At 49.0% G+C, this 13,907-nt stretch overlaps 3 protein-coding genes across 3 annotated transcripts; 2 read left to right on the forward strand and 1 right to left on the reverse strand.

Annotated features, from left to right (window-relative positions):
- Positions 1 to 2,179: 2,179 nt before the first annotated feature.
- Positions 2,180 to 6,670, forward strand: LOC117647013 (low-density lipoprotein receptor-related protein 1B). Its single transcript, XM_034388491.1, has 4 exons — positions 2,180 to 2,373; positions 4,316 to 4,471; positions 5,485 to 5,625; positions 5,759 to 6,670. Exons 1-4 carry the CDS (start codon positions 2,250 to 2,252, stop codon positions 5,842 to 5,844), a joined length of 507 nt encoding a protein of 168 aa, XP_034244382.1. The 5' UTR covers positions 2,180 to 2,249; the 3' UTR covers positions 5,845 to 6,670.
- On the reverse strand, positions 6,628 to 7,941 carry LOC117647011 (EEF1A lysine methyltransferase 2). Its single transcript, XM_034388490.1, has 6 exons — positions 7,748 to 7,941; positions 7,561 to 7,659; positions 7,402 to 7,486; positions 7,225 to 7,329; positions 6,925 to 7,150; positions 6,628 to 6,839 (listed from the first exon to the last, which is right to left on the reverse strand). The coding sequence occupies exons 1-6, from the start codon at positions 7,804 to 7,806 to the stop codon at positions 6,736 to 6,738; spliced, it is 678 nt and encodes a 225-aa protein (XP_034244381.1). The 5' UTR covers positions 7,807 to 7,941; the 3' UTR covers positions 6,628 to 6,735.
- A 38-nt stretch (positions 7,942 to 7,979) lies between these two features.
- On the forward strand, positions 7,980 to 13,903 carry LOC117647010 (exocyst complex component 4). The gene is made up of 16 exons (XM_034388489.1): positions 7,980 to 8,039; positions 8,525 to 8,686; positions 8,767 to 8,936; positions 9,019 to 9,399; positions 9,475 to 9,625; positions 9,711 to 10,121; positions 10,200 to 10,327; positions 10,415 to 10,499; positions 10,582 to 10,715; positions 10,798 to 10,975; positions 11,069 to 11,289; positions 11,371 to 11,611; positions 11,688 to 11,876; positions 11,959 to 12,129; positions 12,228 to 12,434; positions 12,511 to 13,903. Exons 1-16 carry the CDS (start codon positions 7,980 to 7,982, stop codon positions 12,676 to 12,678), a joined length of 3,057 nt encoding a protein of 1,018 aa, XP_034244380.1. The 3' UTR covers positions 12,679 to 13,903.
- Positions 13,904 to 13,907: the final 4 nt, after the last annotated feature.

Here is a 13,907-nt window from a genome sequence, read left to right on the forward strand (position 1 = left end):
CTTTGACCCCCCGGCCCGCCTTCGCTTCGCCTGCCGGGGGTGCGTTCGTCGCGCTGCCTCTGTCGCACCCCTGCGGCGCGCCCAAGAGTGCGAGAGAGTGCGGCACTTGGGCCCGCTGGAGGTGACCGGGCCGTGGCGTGCCGCGCTGGGCGCGCTGGGCGTCCATGGCGACACGGCGACACGCGCGGCGCCGCGCGGTGACCGGGCCGCGGGCCGCGAGCCGCAGCGCCAAGGAGGCCTCCAAGAACAGCCCCGCGATAAGGGCGGCAGGGCCCGCTCCCAACTTTTACTACCCGGGGCACCGCGAGTCCGAGTCCACGACAAGGTGAAGACTGCGACGCAGAGTCCATTTGCCAGAAGACCGGTGGAGGCGGTCGAAATCCCGGACACGTTTTGAGCTCCAGAGTCGCTTAACGGGACTCGAACCGAGCGTGTGACCCCACTACTGGATTGCTCTCAAGACGAGGAATCCATTGGTGGGGTCACACGCTCGGTTCGAGTCCCGGGAGCATTTCCTCAGACCAAAAAACATGTACCTTCGAGGACTTCGCGTACTTTCGCGTGGCAGGGGGTGGGCGGCGGCGGACGACGGTGACGTCACCGGCGCGTTGACCACCGCGCCGTCTCCGGTCTGCGGATGGCGTCCGGGGCGCCGGGGCGGCCGCTGCAGCCAAGGCAGGCAAGGTCAATCGGGGCGGGGCGGGGGAGCACTCGGTGTCGTCACCCACCACGTCACGGTACCCCCACCTGGACGGCGGCGTGGACGGCCTGCCCCCGACGCGGCGTGGCACGGCGCGGTCGTCGCAGTGACCGTCGTGTTTGCGCCCTTCACCTCCGCCCCGGCGGACTGGCTGACTGGCTCGAGCTTCAGGATTTGCCCGCCGCCATTTGAATTTCAAATGGAGGTCATTTCAAAATCCCGCGCTTCCGTCCACCCCCGGTGGTCGGTGGCCGGCTGCCCGTCGTCGCCCGGATAGGGGGAGGCGAGGCGGTGGTGGTGGTGGTGGGGGGATGCGGTGCAAATGGGACTGCAGCAGTGCAGGATTAGAACGGCCGCCGCACTACAGTGCAAGGGGTAGGGGGGGGGGGCACTCTCGACCAAATTGAATCCACCCGAAAACAAAAAACAACCCCCAACGTTGATGAATTTCTAATTGCAAATTACTCTGCCTCTCTGGGTCGTCGAAAAGAAACGCCAAAACCGCGGCAACATTTTTTTTCTTTCGTTAAAATTCGCACACTGGAGGAGTGGAGCGTGAAAACGACCTCTCCAGTCATTTTGCCCGCGAGCGCGGTAAATGCAGCGCCGTGGTCTGCTTCCCTTTACAGTGAAGGGGCACTATTAGCCGGTTTATGGCTCGGGCGTTCATGCAACGTCGACAGCCGGTTTACGAAATGTCTTGGGTCGCGCGCGCGCGGGGGGCAGGATTTTCGTTCGGGTGGTCAAAGCGAGCGGGCAGCGGGCTCGAACCAGCTCTATCTTGTTCCCTCGGGCGGCGGGGCGGTTGCCTCTAGACGCCCCACCCTTCCCTTTCCCTCTCGCCTGCACCGCCCCTCGCCTCCATAAACTACTCTCTGACACCCTCCGGCCCTCAGGCCCTCCGCACGGTGTGCTAGCGGCTCGGCCACTAGTCATTACAACTGCTTTCACTGAAATATTGCTTGGCGCGGCGATGGCACCTGAGGTTCATCATCCAGATTCTGATTCACGCCGTTGGGCTAGAAACCTGCTGCCGCCACTTAGAACGACTCTCGGAGGGTCCGGCCTCCCCTGGCGCGGCAGGCCGCGGGGCGGGCCGCGCTGGAGACTTGGACGGCCGGGTGGACACCGGGCCGCGAGATAAGCGCCAAGGACGCCGAGAAGGACGCCACCGACACCGAGCAGGGGAAGGAGGACGAGGACGGCGAGGGAGAACCGCCACCCCCTCGGCGGCCACGGTAGCGTAGTGTGTAGTACTGCCCTGGCGTGACCACACGCCGTGCCGTGCCGCGCGGCCTCCACCGCGCCCATTGGCCAAGACCCCCGGGCAGGCCGCGGAGAGGGGGGAGCTTCTGGAGGCACGGCGAGGACCCCGTTCGGTTCGGCGGGGTGCTGCGGGCCGCGGCACGCTTCGGCCTCCAGTCCGCATCCAGACGGCGTCTTGCTCAGGCCGCCTCCGCGCCCCGCCGCCAAGCCGCCTCGCCGCCCGTCCGAGCCGAGGTCCTTGAGGCCCCCTAGCGGCCCCCTAGCGGCCCCCAGCAGCAGCAGGATGCGCGCCCACTGCCTGGTGGCGCTGGTGGCGGTGCTGGCGGTGCTCGGCACCACGAGCGTCGACGCGCTCACCGCCTTCGGCAAGTCCAACAGCCAGGACAACAAGGACAAGACGCCTACAGGTGAGTACGCACTACGCACGTGTTGCGTCCCACTGTCGTTTCATATTTTTTTTCGGCCTTTTTCGCCGCGGCCGGGTTCGAACCCGCGACGTGTGCAATGCATGGCTGGCCGGGCCGCGCTGGCGTGCACCCACACCCAAAACTACCCCGAAAGCACTGCCTATCAATCAACTGCGGAAAAGGAAAAAAGGAAAAACACCGAAAGAAAAACAAAGAAAAGCCAGAAAGTGAAGTGAGGGAATGCCTTGAACTGGGCTCATTTCCGGAGCCCTCAAGAAAAATGTGTTGGTCGAGGACAGGGCCTCCGTCACCAGCACGCAACCCGCCTCGTCTCTCTCAGGGCGAGGGCCCCCCTCACTGATTCAATCCCGATCAACTCCACAGTGTATCGTCGCTCCGTCTCTCTCTCTCACTCCTGCGGGGGGGCGTCGCGTAGGTGCGAGAGAGACGGCGGCGGCACGCTGTGCGAAATCAGTCTGGCGGCTTCGCCAAGCTTCGGCGGCGGGCTTTGCATGATACTTTCGGGAGGTGCTGGCGCGCTGCGCGCTGCGCGCTGGGAGGGGGCATTGGAGGCACATTCGTGACTGCATCGGCGGCCTGGCTGTTTCCACGTTCCACACAGTGTGCCACACACGAGCGCGCTGGCACTGCTGGCGCTGCTGGCAGCCCGTCTGACATGCTGACAACTCGTTTCTTCGATTTAAGGCAGTAGTATTCTCGCCATCGCCGTTTACCTGCGCCCGTCACGACACCGCACCGCCACGCCGCCGCTTGCCCCCCCAGCCTCCTCCCCCCCCCCCCCTCCGGCCGCCGCCGTGCCGTACAAATACTATCGCGTGACCTTGAGAGCTTTGGTGCTTCGGCCGCACGCGTGTTTTCCACCCTTTTCAACTAGCGCATCTGGAGATGGCTCATGGATTGTCTACTCGGACGGTTATGTTTACCGATCGCAGTGGACGAAACCAAAATATCTTCTCTCGAGACGATTTTCTGGGCTAAGAGACGCACGCCGCTTGAACGTCGAGGAGTTCGTTGTGCAGGGTCACGTCCACGATACACTACTAGCCCGGTCGGCGGGGGCGGGCATCACCCCTGCCAAGGGAGCCAAGGGCAGGCGGGGCTTGGGATCAGAGACACCTGGGCGGTGGTCGAGCGGAGGTGGAGCTAAATTTCGGAAATTTCGGAAAGAACGCTACGAAATTCGTGTGCATTGTTGTCGAAAATCTAGTTTGCGAACCTTGAACCCGTGCCTGCCGACCCGCGGAGACCCTACAGTGATTCCACACGGCGTCGCTCCGTCTCTCTCGCACCCCTACGGGGCGCCCCGTGAGTGCGAGAGAGACAGGGCGCTAGCTTCCATGTTTGCGTAGAACGGTTATTGCGCTAATCGCGGCTGGCATCTTTCTGGAGGCGACCGCCGCGACCGCCGGCTGCAACTACCCGTCTGTCTCTCTCGCACACCCGCCCCACAGCCGCGAGTGCGAGAGAGACAGACTGCGCGGGAGGAGGGAGCCTGAAATAGCCGGGCGACAGCCCCTGCAAGACCGGCACAGCGCAGCGCGCGGACAAGGGCAACGGCCGAGTCCGCCGAGCCATACCGTTCCGATGCATGAATATGAATATTCCCGAAGGCTTGCCGAAGGCGCATGAAACTCGCACTCAACCCCACAAAATAAACTTAAAAACAAAAACAATGAAAAAAAAATGCAAAAATGCATCTTGCATGGCGCGTTGCGACGAATGCACGATGAATGCCCCCCCCCCCACGGAACGAAAGCACAAACGCATCAAGCAGGCAGCACAACCGTACGGCATGATAACAAGAAAAAAAAAGTGCATTCATTTTTTTATTTATTACAAAAAAATGCACGAAAAATAATTGAAGTATCCGGGAGTTGAAGCCACGGAACCGGCGGCTGATGCTTGCTGTCTTGATTTGCAGCCAAGGTGCCAAAGGGGCGGTTGTGCAACTCGGGGGCGGACTGCGAGGGGACGGCCTCCACGACGTGCATGCTGGACAAGGCGGACGGCAAGAAGCACTGCCTGTGTCGGGACGGCACGGCGCCCGTCAACAGCAAGTGCACCTCCCAGCCGGTCCGTAAGTGAACAGAAAAAAAAAGCAAGGGCGTCGACGGGGTGTGGAATTCCGAAAGTCATGCTACCCCCTGTTCACCCCACGGAGTCACGCCGCCATTGCCTCCGGTATGTGGTCTGGGTTCGAATACCGCCGACTGCAAACCCCTTTTTTCAGCTTTATGCTTTTCAAGGGCGTCGTCAGCGTGGGTACACTGCCCGGTCGAAATCTAATCCCGCGAGCCGCAATCACCGCCGTGCAGTGCGGCGACCGCGCTGCGACATTCAGCTTTTTGGGGTGACTCGGTGACTCGGTTTGGAGGACTCTCTGGTTTCGGGCGGCAGGTCCGCGTCCGCGGCACGCGCGCCGCACCGGGCGGCGCCGCGGCGAAACGCCTCAAGTCGGCCGCCGAGACGCGGCGGATACGGCGACGCCACGGCGACGCGGGTCGCGGATCGATACACCGCCTGACGCCTTTATGCCCGTACTTAGCATGCTAAGCGGCCAGCCGGCCAGCCAGCCAGCCTGCCAGCAGGCCAACATAAACCCCGCGGAGATACTATGCTGCTGCGGCGCGACGCGGTGTGTCACCGCGAGAGGGCCTGCAAACTTTACAGCATGCACCACTTGGCAAAATAAGAAGGGGTTGGTTTTGAACGCCAGCATGGCAAAACTCGCCTTGTTTTTGTGAGAGTGTGCCGAAGGCATGTGTGAACTGGCCGTGGGTTGGCGGGGCTCCCTCCCGGAGCGCCTGCAGTCGGCAGGGTAGGCCGTCCCGCGGGGCTGGCGTGCGCTGCCCGCCCGCAGGTTGCCTACCCGCCGGGCGCTCGCCGCTCGCCACACGCTCCACCGCAAAATTGCCCGTCTGTTCCTGTTCCTTTCCACGGGGCGGTGCGAGGGGCCGGTCCGAGGGGCGGTCCCTGACTCCGACTCCCTGACCCACTGCCGACGTGGCCGAGGCCTGCAATTTCGGCCGACCCTCGCACCCCACAGTCCCCCACCGCCACCACGACTGACTCTGTTTTCTCACTTTGCAGTCCCCGGAAAGCCGTGCAGCAGCTCGCAGGACTGCATCCTCAACGCCGAGTGCATCACGCCGAACGACACCAGCAGAAAGCAGTGCACGTGCAAGGAGGGCTACGAGTACCAGCCCAGCATAGACGACTCGCTGTGCAGTGGTGGGTGCCGCCGAACACCGAATGACGATACACTGTCGGTCCTTCCGGTCTCGATAACGATATGAGCGGGAAACGGAAGTCGGGCGACTGTACGTACTCTGGGTGCTCGGCGTGACAACGTGACTTGTTGCAGGTTGCGCCGCGGCCCTGCCCTGGCTCGTCACGCTCCTCCTCACGCTGTTCGTCCTCGTCTCCACGGACCGGCGGAGCTGTTCATAGTGGCTCGGCGACCACCGTCACGCCAGACGCCACCGCGGCCAGCAGACTCACTCTGTCTCTCTCGCACCCTCGCGGGACGCCCCATGAGGGCGAGAGAGACAGAGCGACGAAAGCGGAACCCGGAATCAGTTTGCGGCGCGCCCTCCCAACGTCGAGCAACACTGACCCAGCGACCAAAAATGGGTGGCTACCCCCGCCAGAGTCATCTTTCTCCATGTCTGTCTTTTTCCTCTGTCATTTTCACCTTGACCATTAATGTGCCCACTTTTATAAAATTATTTCATCGTGACTTCACTCTTACCCTGTTTTGTCCGTGCCCATAAAACATATAACAGTAATTTCCATTTCTTAGACGCTTAGGTGGGAGAAGTCACAACCACTACTGTTCATTTGCTTTACCGCACCTCAGAATGTGCACCAGAAGAGTCATTTGTTAGTCTTATAGTAGCCAACTGAACCATCTTTGCTTTAACAACCAGAATTTAGATTTGGTGAGTCTTTCTTTTGGGCTTTCTACATTTGCTGAATTTCCACTTTTCCAAATTTCATTTGTAAATATTTGGCACGCATAGATATTTAGTGTTCTGGAATAATCAGGCTAATTTAATGTGATGATCCTTTTTTTTTGCGATAGTGATACTTTAACTGCACACACACCTACAGTGATCACTTTAAAATTCAATCAAAATTAGACGTGTTTTAGGTTTTTTTTCTTCATGGCTTTTGTTTTGTAAATGTAATATATCACTAGATTATCTTTTTTTATGTAAATGAAAGCGATGGTTTTATAATAAAATGATGTATCACTTCTTTATTAAAAAAGATAATTAAAGAAATGGTGTTAAAAACAAAAATGTTTGAAGGTACATTTACTGACAACCCAAAGCCTCTTCATTGTGAGCTTTTCCTTTGAAATACGACCGATGCAACTTTGCTACCAGTCTTGCCTCCGAATTGAAATTGTGGAGTTGGAAGAACGCAAACCACTGAGAAATCTGGGAATGAAATTTAAGTGAACATGAAAGCTCTCCAACAGTTACAATAATTACATGCGTAAAATCTGTCCAGCAGATCACTTACACTTGTTAAAATGAGCCTCAAGTTCAGCCTGAGTCCAGTTGCAAGATGTTAAGATGAACAGTCCCTCCACATCCAATAGATTGTTTACAGATTCAATGTAAAGACTTCGTTTCTCTTGGGCATTTTCTGGATTAAGACTTATGGCATCATAAGTTCCTTTATCAAGGACAATTTTAAATCTTCTACCATTAAATGGACATGCCGAATCAGCCAGAATATCACATGTCTGGAAATTTACCGAAATTGCACAGTAAGACATTTATTATTGAGAGGTTCAATTACACCCAAACCATTTAATACCTCAAATTTGATGTTCAATTGGCGGGCTGATGAAACTTCCTCAGCCAATTTCACAGCCGCTGCCGAGTAATCGACTCCAGTAAGATTGGTAAATCCTTCATCAGCCTAATTGAAGTAAAATGATATTTTACGTTGGGAAAATAAAACAGAAGCTCAAGGAAACAGTGAAAAACTTACCAGTTCTACGAGCAACATTCCATTGCCACATCCCAAGTCAACGATGCTGTCGCTGCTCTGGATGTCTTCACTGTTGCACATCCACCTGCGTGCAGAGGTAAAAAGCGTACAGGAAAATCATGTCACAAGTACGACAACACAGAGTGACCACACACAAACCTCACAACTCGCATTGCGCTATCTTCGCCGAACCAAATTTCTCCGACATCTCCATGGTCCTTAAAATTTGCCAGTTCGGTTTGGTACGCTGAATCCCAACTGAAATCCAAACAAGGTGTCAGGAGGCATCAAGTAAACATAACCCAAAGAGCCACGAGGAGTGGAAAAATAATATATAAATGCATACTATTCCTTGGTTCCGAGCTCAGACGTGGGTAGCTCAGAGGTTTCTTCTGAGTTGCTCATGGTTTTGAAGGAGTGTTACAACGAATTTTTGGCTTCGGAAACTGAAATAAGTGCCGAAGCCTCTTTTCAGCAGCAAAGCAGGCAGCTAACCGGGAATGACAAATTAGTCCATCTCGGGTATGAGAAAGTATTCAGTACTCAGTTGAATCAGGACAACTCCCAAAAGGGCCACCATGGCGGGGGTCGCGCCCCCAACAAAACCGCCTCGCAGCGTCAAGCAGCCAAAAGAAAGCGTAAGAAACTAATTTTTTCTGTCAAAGTACATTTTGAAGGCTTTCGTTCATTATAATTCGTAACTTTTTCTTGATGAGGTGCCCTGGTGGCTCGTGTCCTAACCTTTCTTTGGGTGGGAGGTCACCGCTGTCAAGATTGAAAACATGTTGATTTCGGAAAGTCATGCTGATAGAGAAGGAGTCAATACATTAAAGGCACTTGCATGCAACTCCAGTTATGTTGTATGAACGTCTACCTCCTTTTTATGGAGGTGAATTAATGACAAGTGTCACATTTAACCTACCCTTCACCTTTTGACATTTCATCCTAGTTTGTTTACATTGAGCATTGAATGGGCAGACCATGTCATGAAAGAATCCTAGGGTCTATTTTATTCAGTTGTACTCTCCCATGTAGTTTGTTTAACAATTTTTGCTGAGATGAAGCATCCTGTTATTTATAGATACTGATCAATAACTGTGTATGTGTCGTTATTCTGTTTCAGAGTGGACTGTTAATGTCCGTTATTAGAACTCTATCTGCAAGCGAATCCAATGAACAGCGTGACCGTGAGAAAGCCAAGCTTGAGAAAGAATACAAGCGTAGTGATCAAAGACTTGATGAGCTCATTTCACTTCATCACAATGATCTCACACAAGTTATGCAGGCAAGAAAGTTGACCCTGTTCCTTTTTCATTAACTCTTGGATAATCTCTAGGAGTAACCAACAAATTTTTTTTTTAACAGGTGTTTGCTAAGTTATCAGCCACCGTGACAGCATCTAGAGAAAAAATACTTGCTGTCAAAGAAAACTTACAGGCTTGCAAAATGCTGCTACACTGTAGAAGAGATGAACTGAAGAAACTGTGGCTTGAAGGAGTAGAACATAAACATGTCTTGCAATTGCTGGAAGAAATGTGAGTTATATTTATTAGCTTATTCACTATACAAAAATGAAATAACTTTGACAGTTCGTTGATTGTATGCTACAAATTTCAGAGAACAATTACGTGAAGTACCCTCTCAGCTGGCCATACATCTTGCCAAAAAGCAGTATTTGCAAGCTACTAAATTGTTAGTTTCTGCACTTTCACTTGGTGATGGTAGTTTGGAGAAAGTAGAAGCTCTACGAGATTTAAGGAATGAACTTCAAGCAAAGAAACAACAATTACATGTCAAGTTGCTAGAAGAGTTGAGTCATCACTTATATGTTGAGTCCACGCAAGATGTTCTAGCTCTTAGACGTCAGGGTTCTGGAAGAGACATGAATGCCTGTGCATCTCCATTCCAACGTGCTTCTGAACTTAGAGCTTCAGCACGGGGAAAAGCAAGACGCAATCTACTTGACGTAACAGCATTCCCCGGAACCCCTTCAAATAGGTAACTGCAGTAAGATTCCCGCCTAATTTCAAATGTGCAAGACATGTTACTAATTTGCATGTTATTTACTTTTAGACCCGGTTTAAGCCCAAAAGGTTCAGCAGTTGATGCATTTGACTTGTCAGAGGATATTGATTTCACAACCACTCACGTCAATCCAGAGCACTATGTTGCGATTATAATTGAGTGTTTGGCAGTTCTTGGAAAGATACCCGAAGCCGTAGAGGTAAATTATTTGCTTATCATGTCAAAGCAAACTTTTAGGTTTGTCATTAAAAGCAAAGAATGAAATATTTATTTTTTCTCTGCAGTCATTGAGGGTTCAAATGCAGTCAGAGCTGCTGGGAGTTGTTTCACGAACTACCCGTGCTTTGCTGGATGGCGTAGTTTTACAAGCACCAATCACTGGACAAGCAGGGCTGGCAGGGCCCTCCTTGTGGCCTGTGCCTAGTGTAGTGAGTATTCCAAATGGACCAGGAACTCCATCTCAGGTTCCGAATGGAGATGGCAGGCACAAAGCTGGGCATGGAAGTGGCTCAGGCAATACTCAGCCAAACCATCCCCTGCCTGAGCTCCTCTATACTTTACTGGATCAATTCCGCCACATCGCAGAAGGGCATCGATTTGTTTTAAAGCGCATGGGACAAACATGCGAAAAATACAATTTAAAGAATATTCGACTGTATGAAATATCTGACCTGTGGTCAATGGTGCAGGCAGTGGTAAGTAGTATTTCCATGTAAGACTCTTGTTAGTTGAATACAAATGCCAGATTTCTGTATGTGATATTTTTATTGCAGATGCAATTAGTTCTGACTGATTACTTAGATATTCAGAACACAGCAGCCGACGCACAACAAGCCACATCATCATTCTCTGAACAAAGTAGTGATATATCTTCCTATTTCTCTCGTCGAAAGATACAGAGGTTTGTGTTTGAAATTTTTATGTGTTTTCTCTTTTTCTTCACTGCTTGTAGGTTCATTCAAAATTATCATGACACTTTGTATTACAGACCAAAGAAAACTCCTCTATTTAAGTTCGAGCATTCATTAAATGCTCTAAATACAAGTATTGCAGAAGAGCAATCTGGTTTGAAAGTAAGTTTCTCCAAAATACTGTAAGAAGTTACCTGGAGCTACTTCTATGTTTCCTTCCAGTAACATTTAACCTTGGCTCTAGGTTCATGCTGATGGCCGCCCTCAAAGAGATAAGCTTTTGATTTGTTCATCTGATCCCCACAATATAACTCTCATATTTATTCCTATAACAAAATTCATAGAAGAAATTGAAATGGCAACAAACTGCAAAGTTGGGTAGGTATATTTACTTGCCGGTTTACTTTCAAATTTATGAGTAGTTCTTATTGATCTGATTAAAATATTTTATTTATTGAAGGGTCCCTTGCACACTCAATGCATTCTTATCTGACTACATTAAAGAAGTTTTCCTTGGCCGTTACCAATCAAAAATGTCTTCAACTATAGAAATGGTGACGAAGTCACCAGAGGCATGGAGAGGTATTATTACTCCAGAGCAAATGCGCGAACTCAGGAGGACACGGCCTCTCCTTTTGGTATGTTTTTTCATTAAATTTGCACTGTTTGGATATAATCTGTACCTTTATGACTTAGTTTTAGTAACCATTGTTATTCTTTTTTTCATCCAGAGCACTGTTGCAGTAGACGGCTGTGTCAAGGGTTTACATCAGCTCATCATGGCTTTGCCTGTTTATACGGAACATTTCCTAGGAATTGTTAGTAATTTACTTTGCAGCTATCGTGAAACATGTCAGGCTGCCTACAGAGGCAAGGTGCAGCCAGAGTCAGAGGATAAACGTATTTTCAGTGCAGCATTTTTGAAAGATGAAGATATAAGTAGATTTATAAAGTGAGTGTTCAACATCCCTTTTGCACAGTTATTTTTTTTAAGTACATCTTTGCTGAACAAATTATATGCTATTCTATTCAGATCTTTGCCAAACTGGGCAAACTTACAAGCCCAAAAGGCTATTCATCTCCAAAGACAAAAGCGTCGTGCCTTGCATAGAGAGGAAACAACAGACGAAGAGAGTCCTGAGGACATACGTCAAAGAAACGAAAAGGAGGCAGAAATTCTAGCCAGTGCCTTAGGTGAAGGAGGAGTGAACCATCATGAAATCATATCAGATGTGAAACATTTACGCAGTTTAGCATTACTGCAAGAAAGCATGGTTAGTGAAGTTGTTTTAGTATAGTTCTCTGCTGAATATGGTTGCAGGAAATTAATTTTTAATTTCTTTGTGTTAGGAATGGTTTGCTGGTTGTTTATATAACTTTGCCAGTGAGCTTCCTCGTCAGTCACCCACCCAGCCTGTTGTTCGAGTTATGTCAGAAGCCAGCCCTGTGGTACAGAATGCTACTGTCGATGGATTGCAGCAATTGGCCAAAGAATTTGAAGACCTTGCAGATACGTGCCTGTTGGTTTTACATCTTGAGGTGGGGATCCTTTTTTTGTTTTTTATTGTTATTCAGAGAGAGAGAAAAGTTACTGAGGACCTTCTTCCCTTCTGAAATTTAGGTTCGTGTTCAGTGCTTCCACTATCTCCTACCCAAAGTCAAGGATTATGGCAGATTGGCAGATTGTGGCATGGACTCTCAGGAACCAGATCCTAAGGTTCTAGAGCTAACCAGGGCTCTGACTGGCTGTGATGAAGCACTTACAAGCATTTTGCAGCCTCTAAAATGCAAAGTTAGTTACTCCTCATTCATTCATTCATCATACAAAGAATAGTCAATCAATATTTACTTTAAGAATGTATTCATGTTTGATTCTTGGCTTTTTTGCAGTACGTATTTGAGGGCTTGGGACATTTTATGTCCAAAATATTGATGAGTGTTGCCCAGTATATTGATCGAATCGATGAAGGTGGTATTCAGAAAATGTGCCGCAACATATTTACATTGCAGCAATCCTTGACCAATATTACCATGACAAGAGAAGTAGCTTTGGATCACGCAAGGCACTATTATGAGCTCTTTTATCTTACACCTGAGGCAAGTATAAATTTGTGAAACTATCCTTGTCGTATTCATCAAGGTTCTTTTCCCTAAGATTCATTTATTCTTGCAGGAAATTCTCAGTGGTGTTGTTGAGAAAGGACCGCAGTTTTCTGAGTTAGAGTATATGAATGCATTCCAGCTTGTCCATCGCAGCCAACCTGACCAAGATGTTACAGCTCTGAATGCTCATCTGACAAGGCTCTCAGACATACTAGGGGAAGTTGGAGTGACTGTATGATACAAGTATGGCTCAGGCAGACGAAGTCTGTTCTGAGCTTCCCACTGTCTCCAAATTCAAGAAAGCAGGATGCGTCGCTGATGCATCAGTTTTCTGACTTAATCACTCAAATTTATCATGCCCCTTAAGATATTGCACTGTGTGATATTTTCTTAAAGTCTTAATTGTTCATAATCATCATCATGGAGGTCATAATCACAAATTTTGCAACATCATCTGAGGTATAAGTAAACCCAATGTTTCATTACAAGTGTGGAAATATTTATGAAAATTTATAAATTGTTACATGGAATATCCTTTAATTGTTGATTTTTAGAGTAGTTCAAGTTAAAGAGCCATAGATTGTCCTATATATCAATTTTTAGTAGCATAAAACTTTAAAGAAATGGCATGTGATATCAAGTTGTTGACATAATACTGTTTTCATGACAAACATCTGTCCCCTGTTATTGTTAATGTATCTAATATATAGTGCTGTTTATAAACCCATCATTTATATTACTCATGTAAATAAGATATCAAAACTCAGTTGTTTCTAATCATTAGCTCATGAGAAAAACAAAGGAACAGATGTTACATTTGTATGTGTAAGCAATATTAAGGGCTTAGTGTTCCCATAGTTCTTATCTGTTAATCCAGCAGTAAGTGAGGAAACATCATGGTTTGACCAAATATGTGATTTTCTTGTAGAAATAGAAAATTGACTTTCCTGTAATCTTTTTAAAAAAAGCCATGGAAAAAGAAATCAGGGTTTCCTTAGTGCTTCCAGTTAGAGAGTTTAATGAAGTGATTCGTATGTTGATATACTTGTGTTTAAAATTCAGCCTCATCTATTCCTTTTTCGAGCATTTTCTTTGACCTTGGCAGTTTTTGAAAATACTTATTTATGAATAGTGTTTTACCCTTTGGATTGTGCAAAATTTTGATCATCTCTTTGTTTTGCTCGTCTGTGGATATCATGTTTGTGTTGACTTTGCCACTCTTCATACAAAGTATTTGAGACGATAGTATATGATTTCGAGATGAAAAGATAGTATTTTTAACTATTTTTTTGTCATTTTTGTATAGAACTGTATAGTTGTAGCAACTTGTCCCCCACCGGGATGCTCAGGTCACCATCACTCAAAGGTGCTGATAGAACTACACTTTTTTTTTGGTGTGTGTGTGTGTGTGTGTTTGTGTGTGTGATTTTGGTGAATAAACAAGTTGTGAATGTAACTCTAAATGCG

The sequence above is a fragment of the Thrips palmi genome, unplaced genomic scaffold, assembly GCF_012932325.1.
Source record: "Thrips palmi isolate BJ-2018 unplaced genomic scaffold, TpBJ-2018v1 HiC_scaffold_2, whole genome shotgun sequence".
In the NCBI taxonomy this organism is placed as follows: domain Eukaryota; kingdom Metazoa; phylum Arthropoda; class Insecta; order Thysanoptera; family Thripidae; genus Thrips; species Thrips palmi.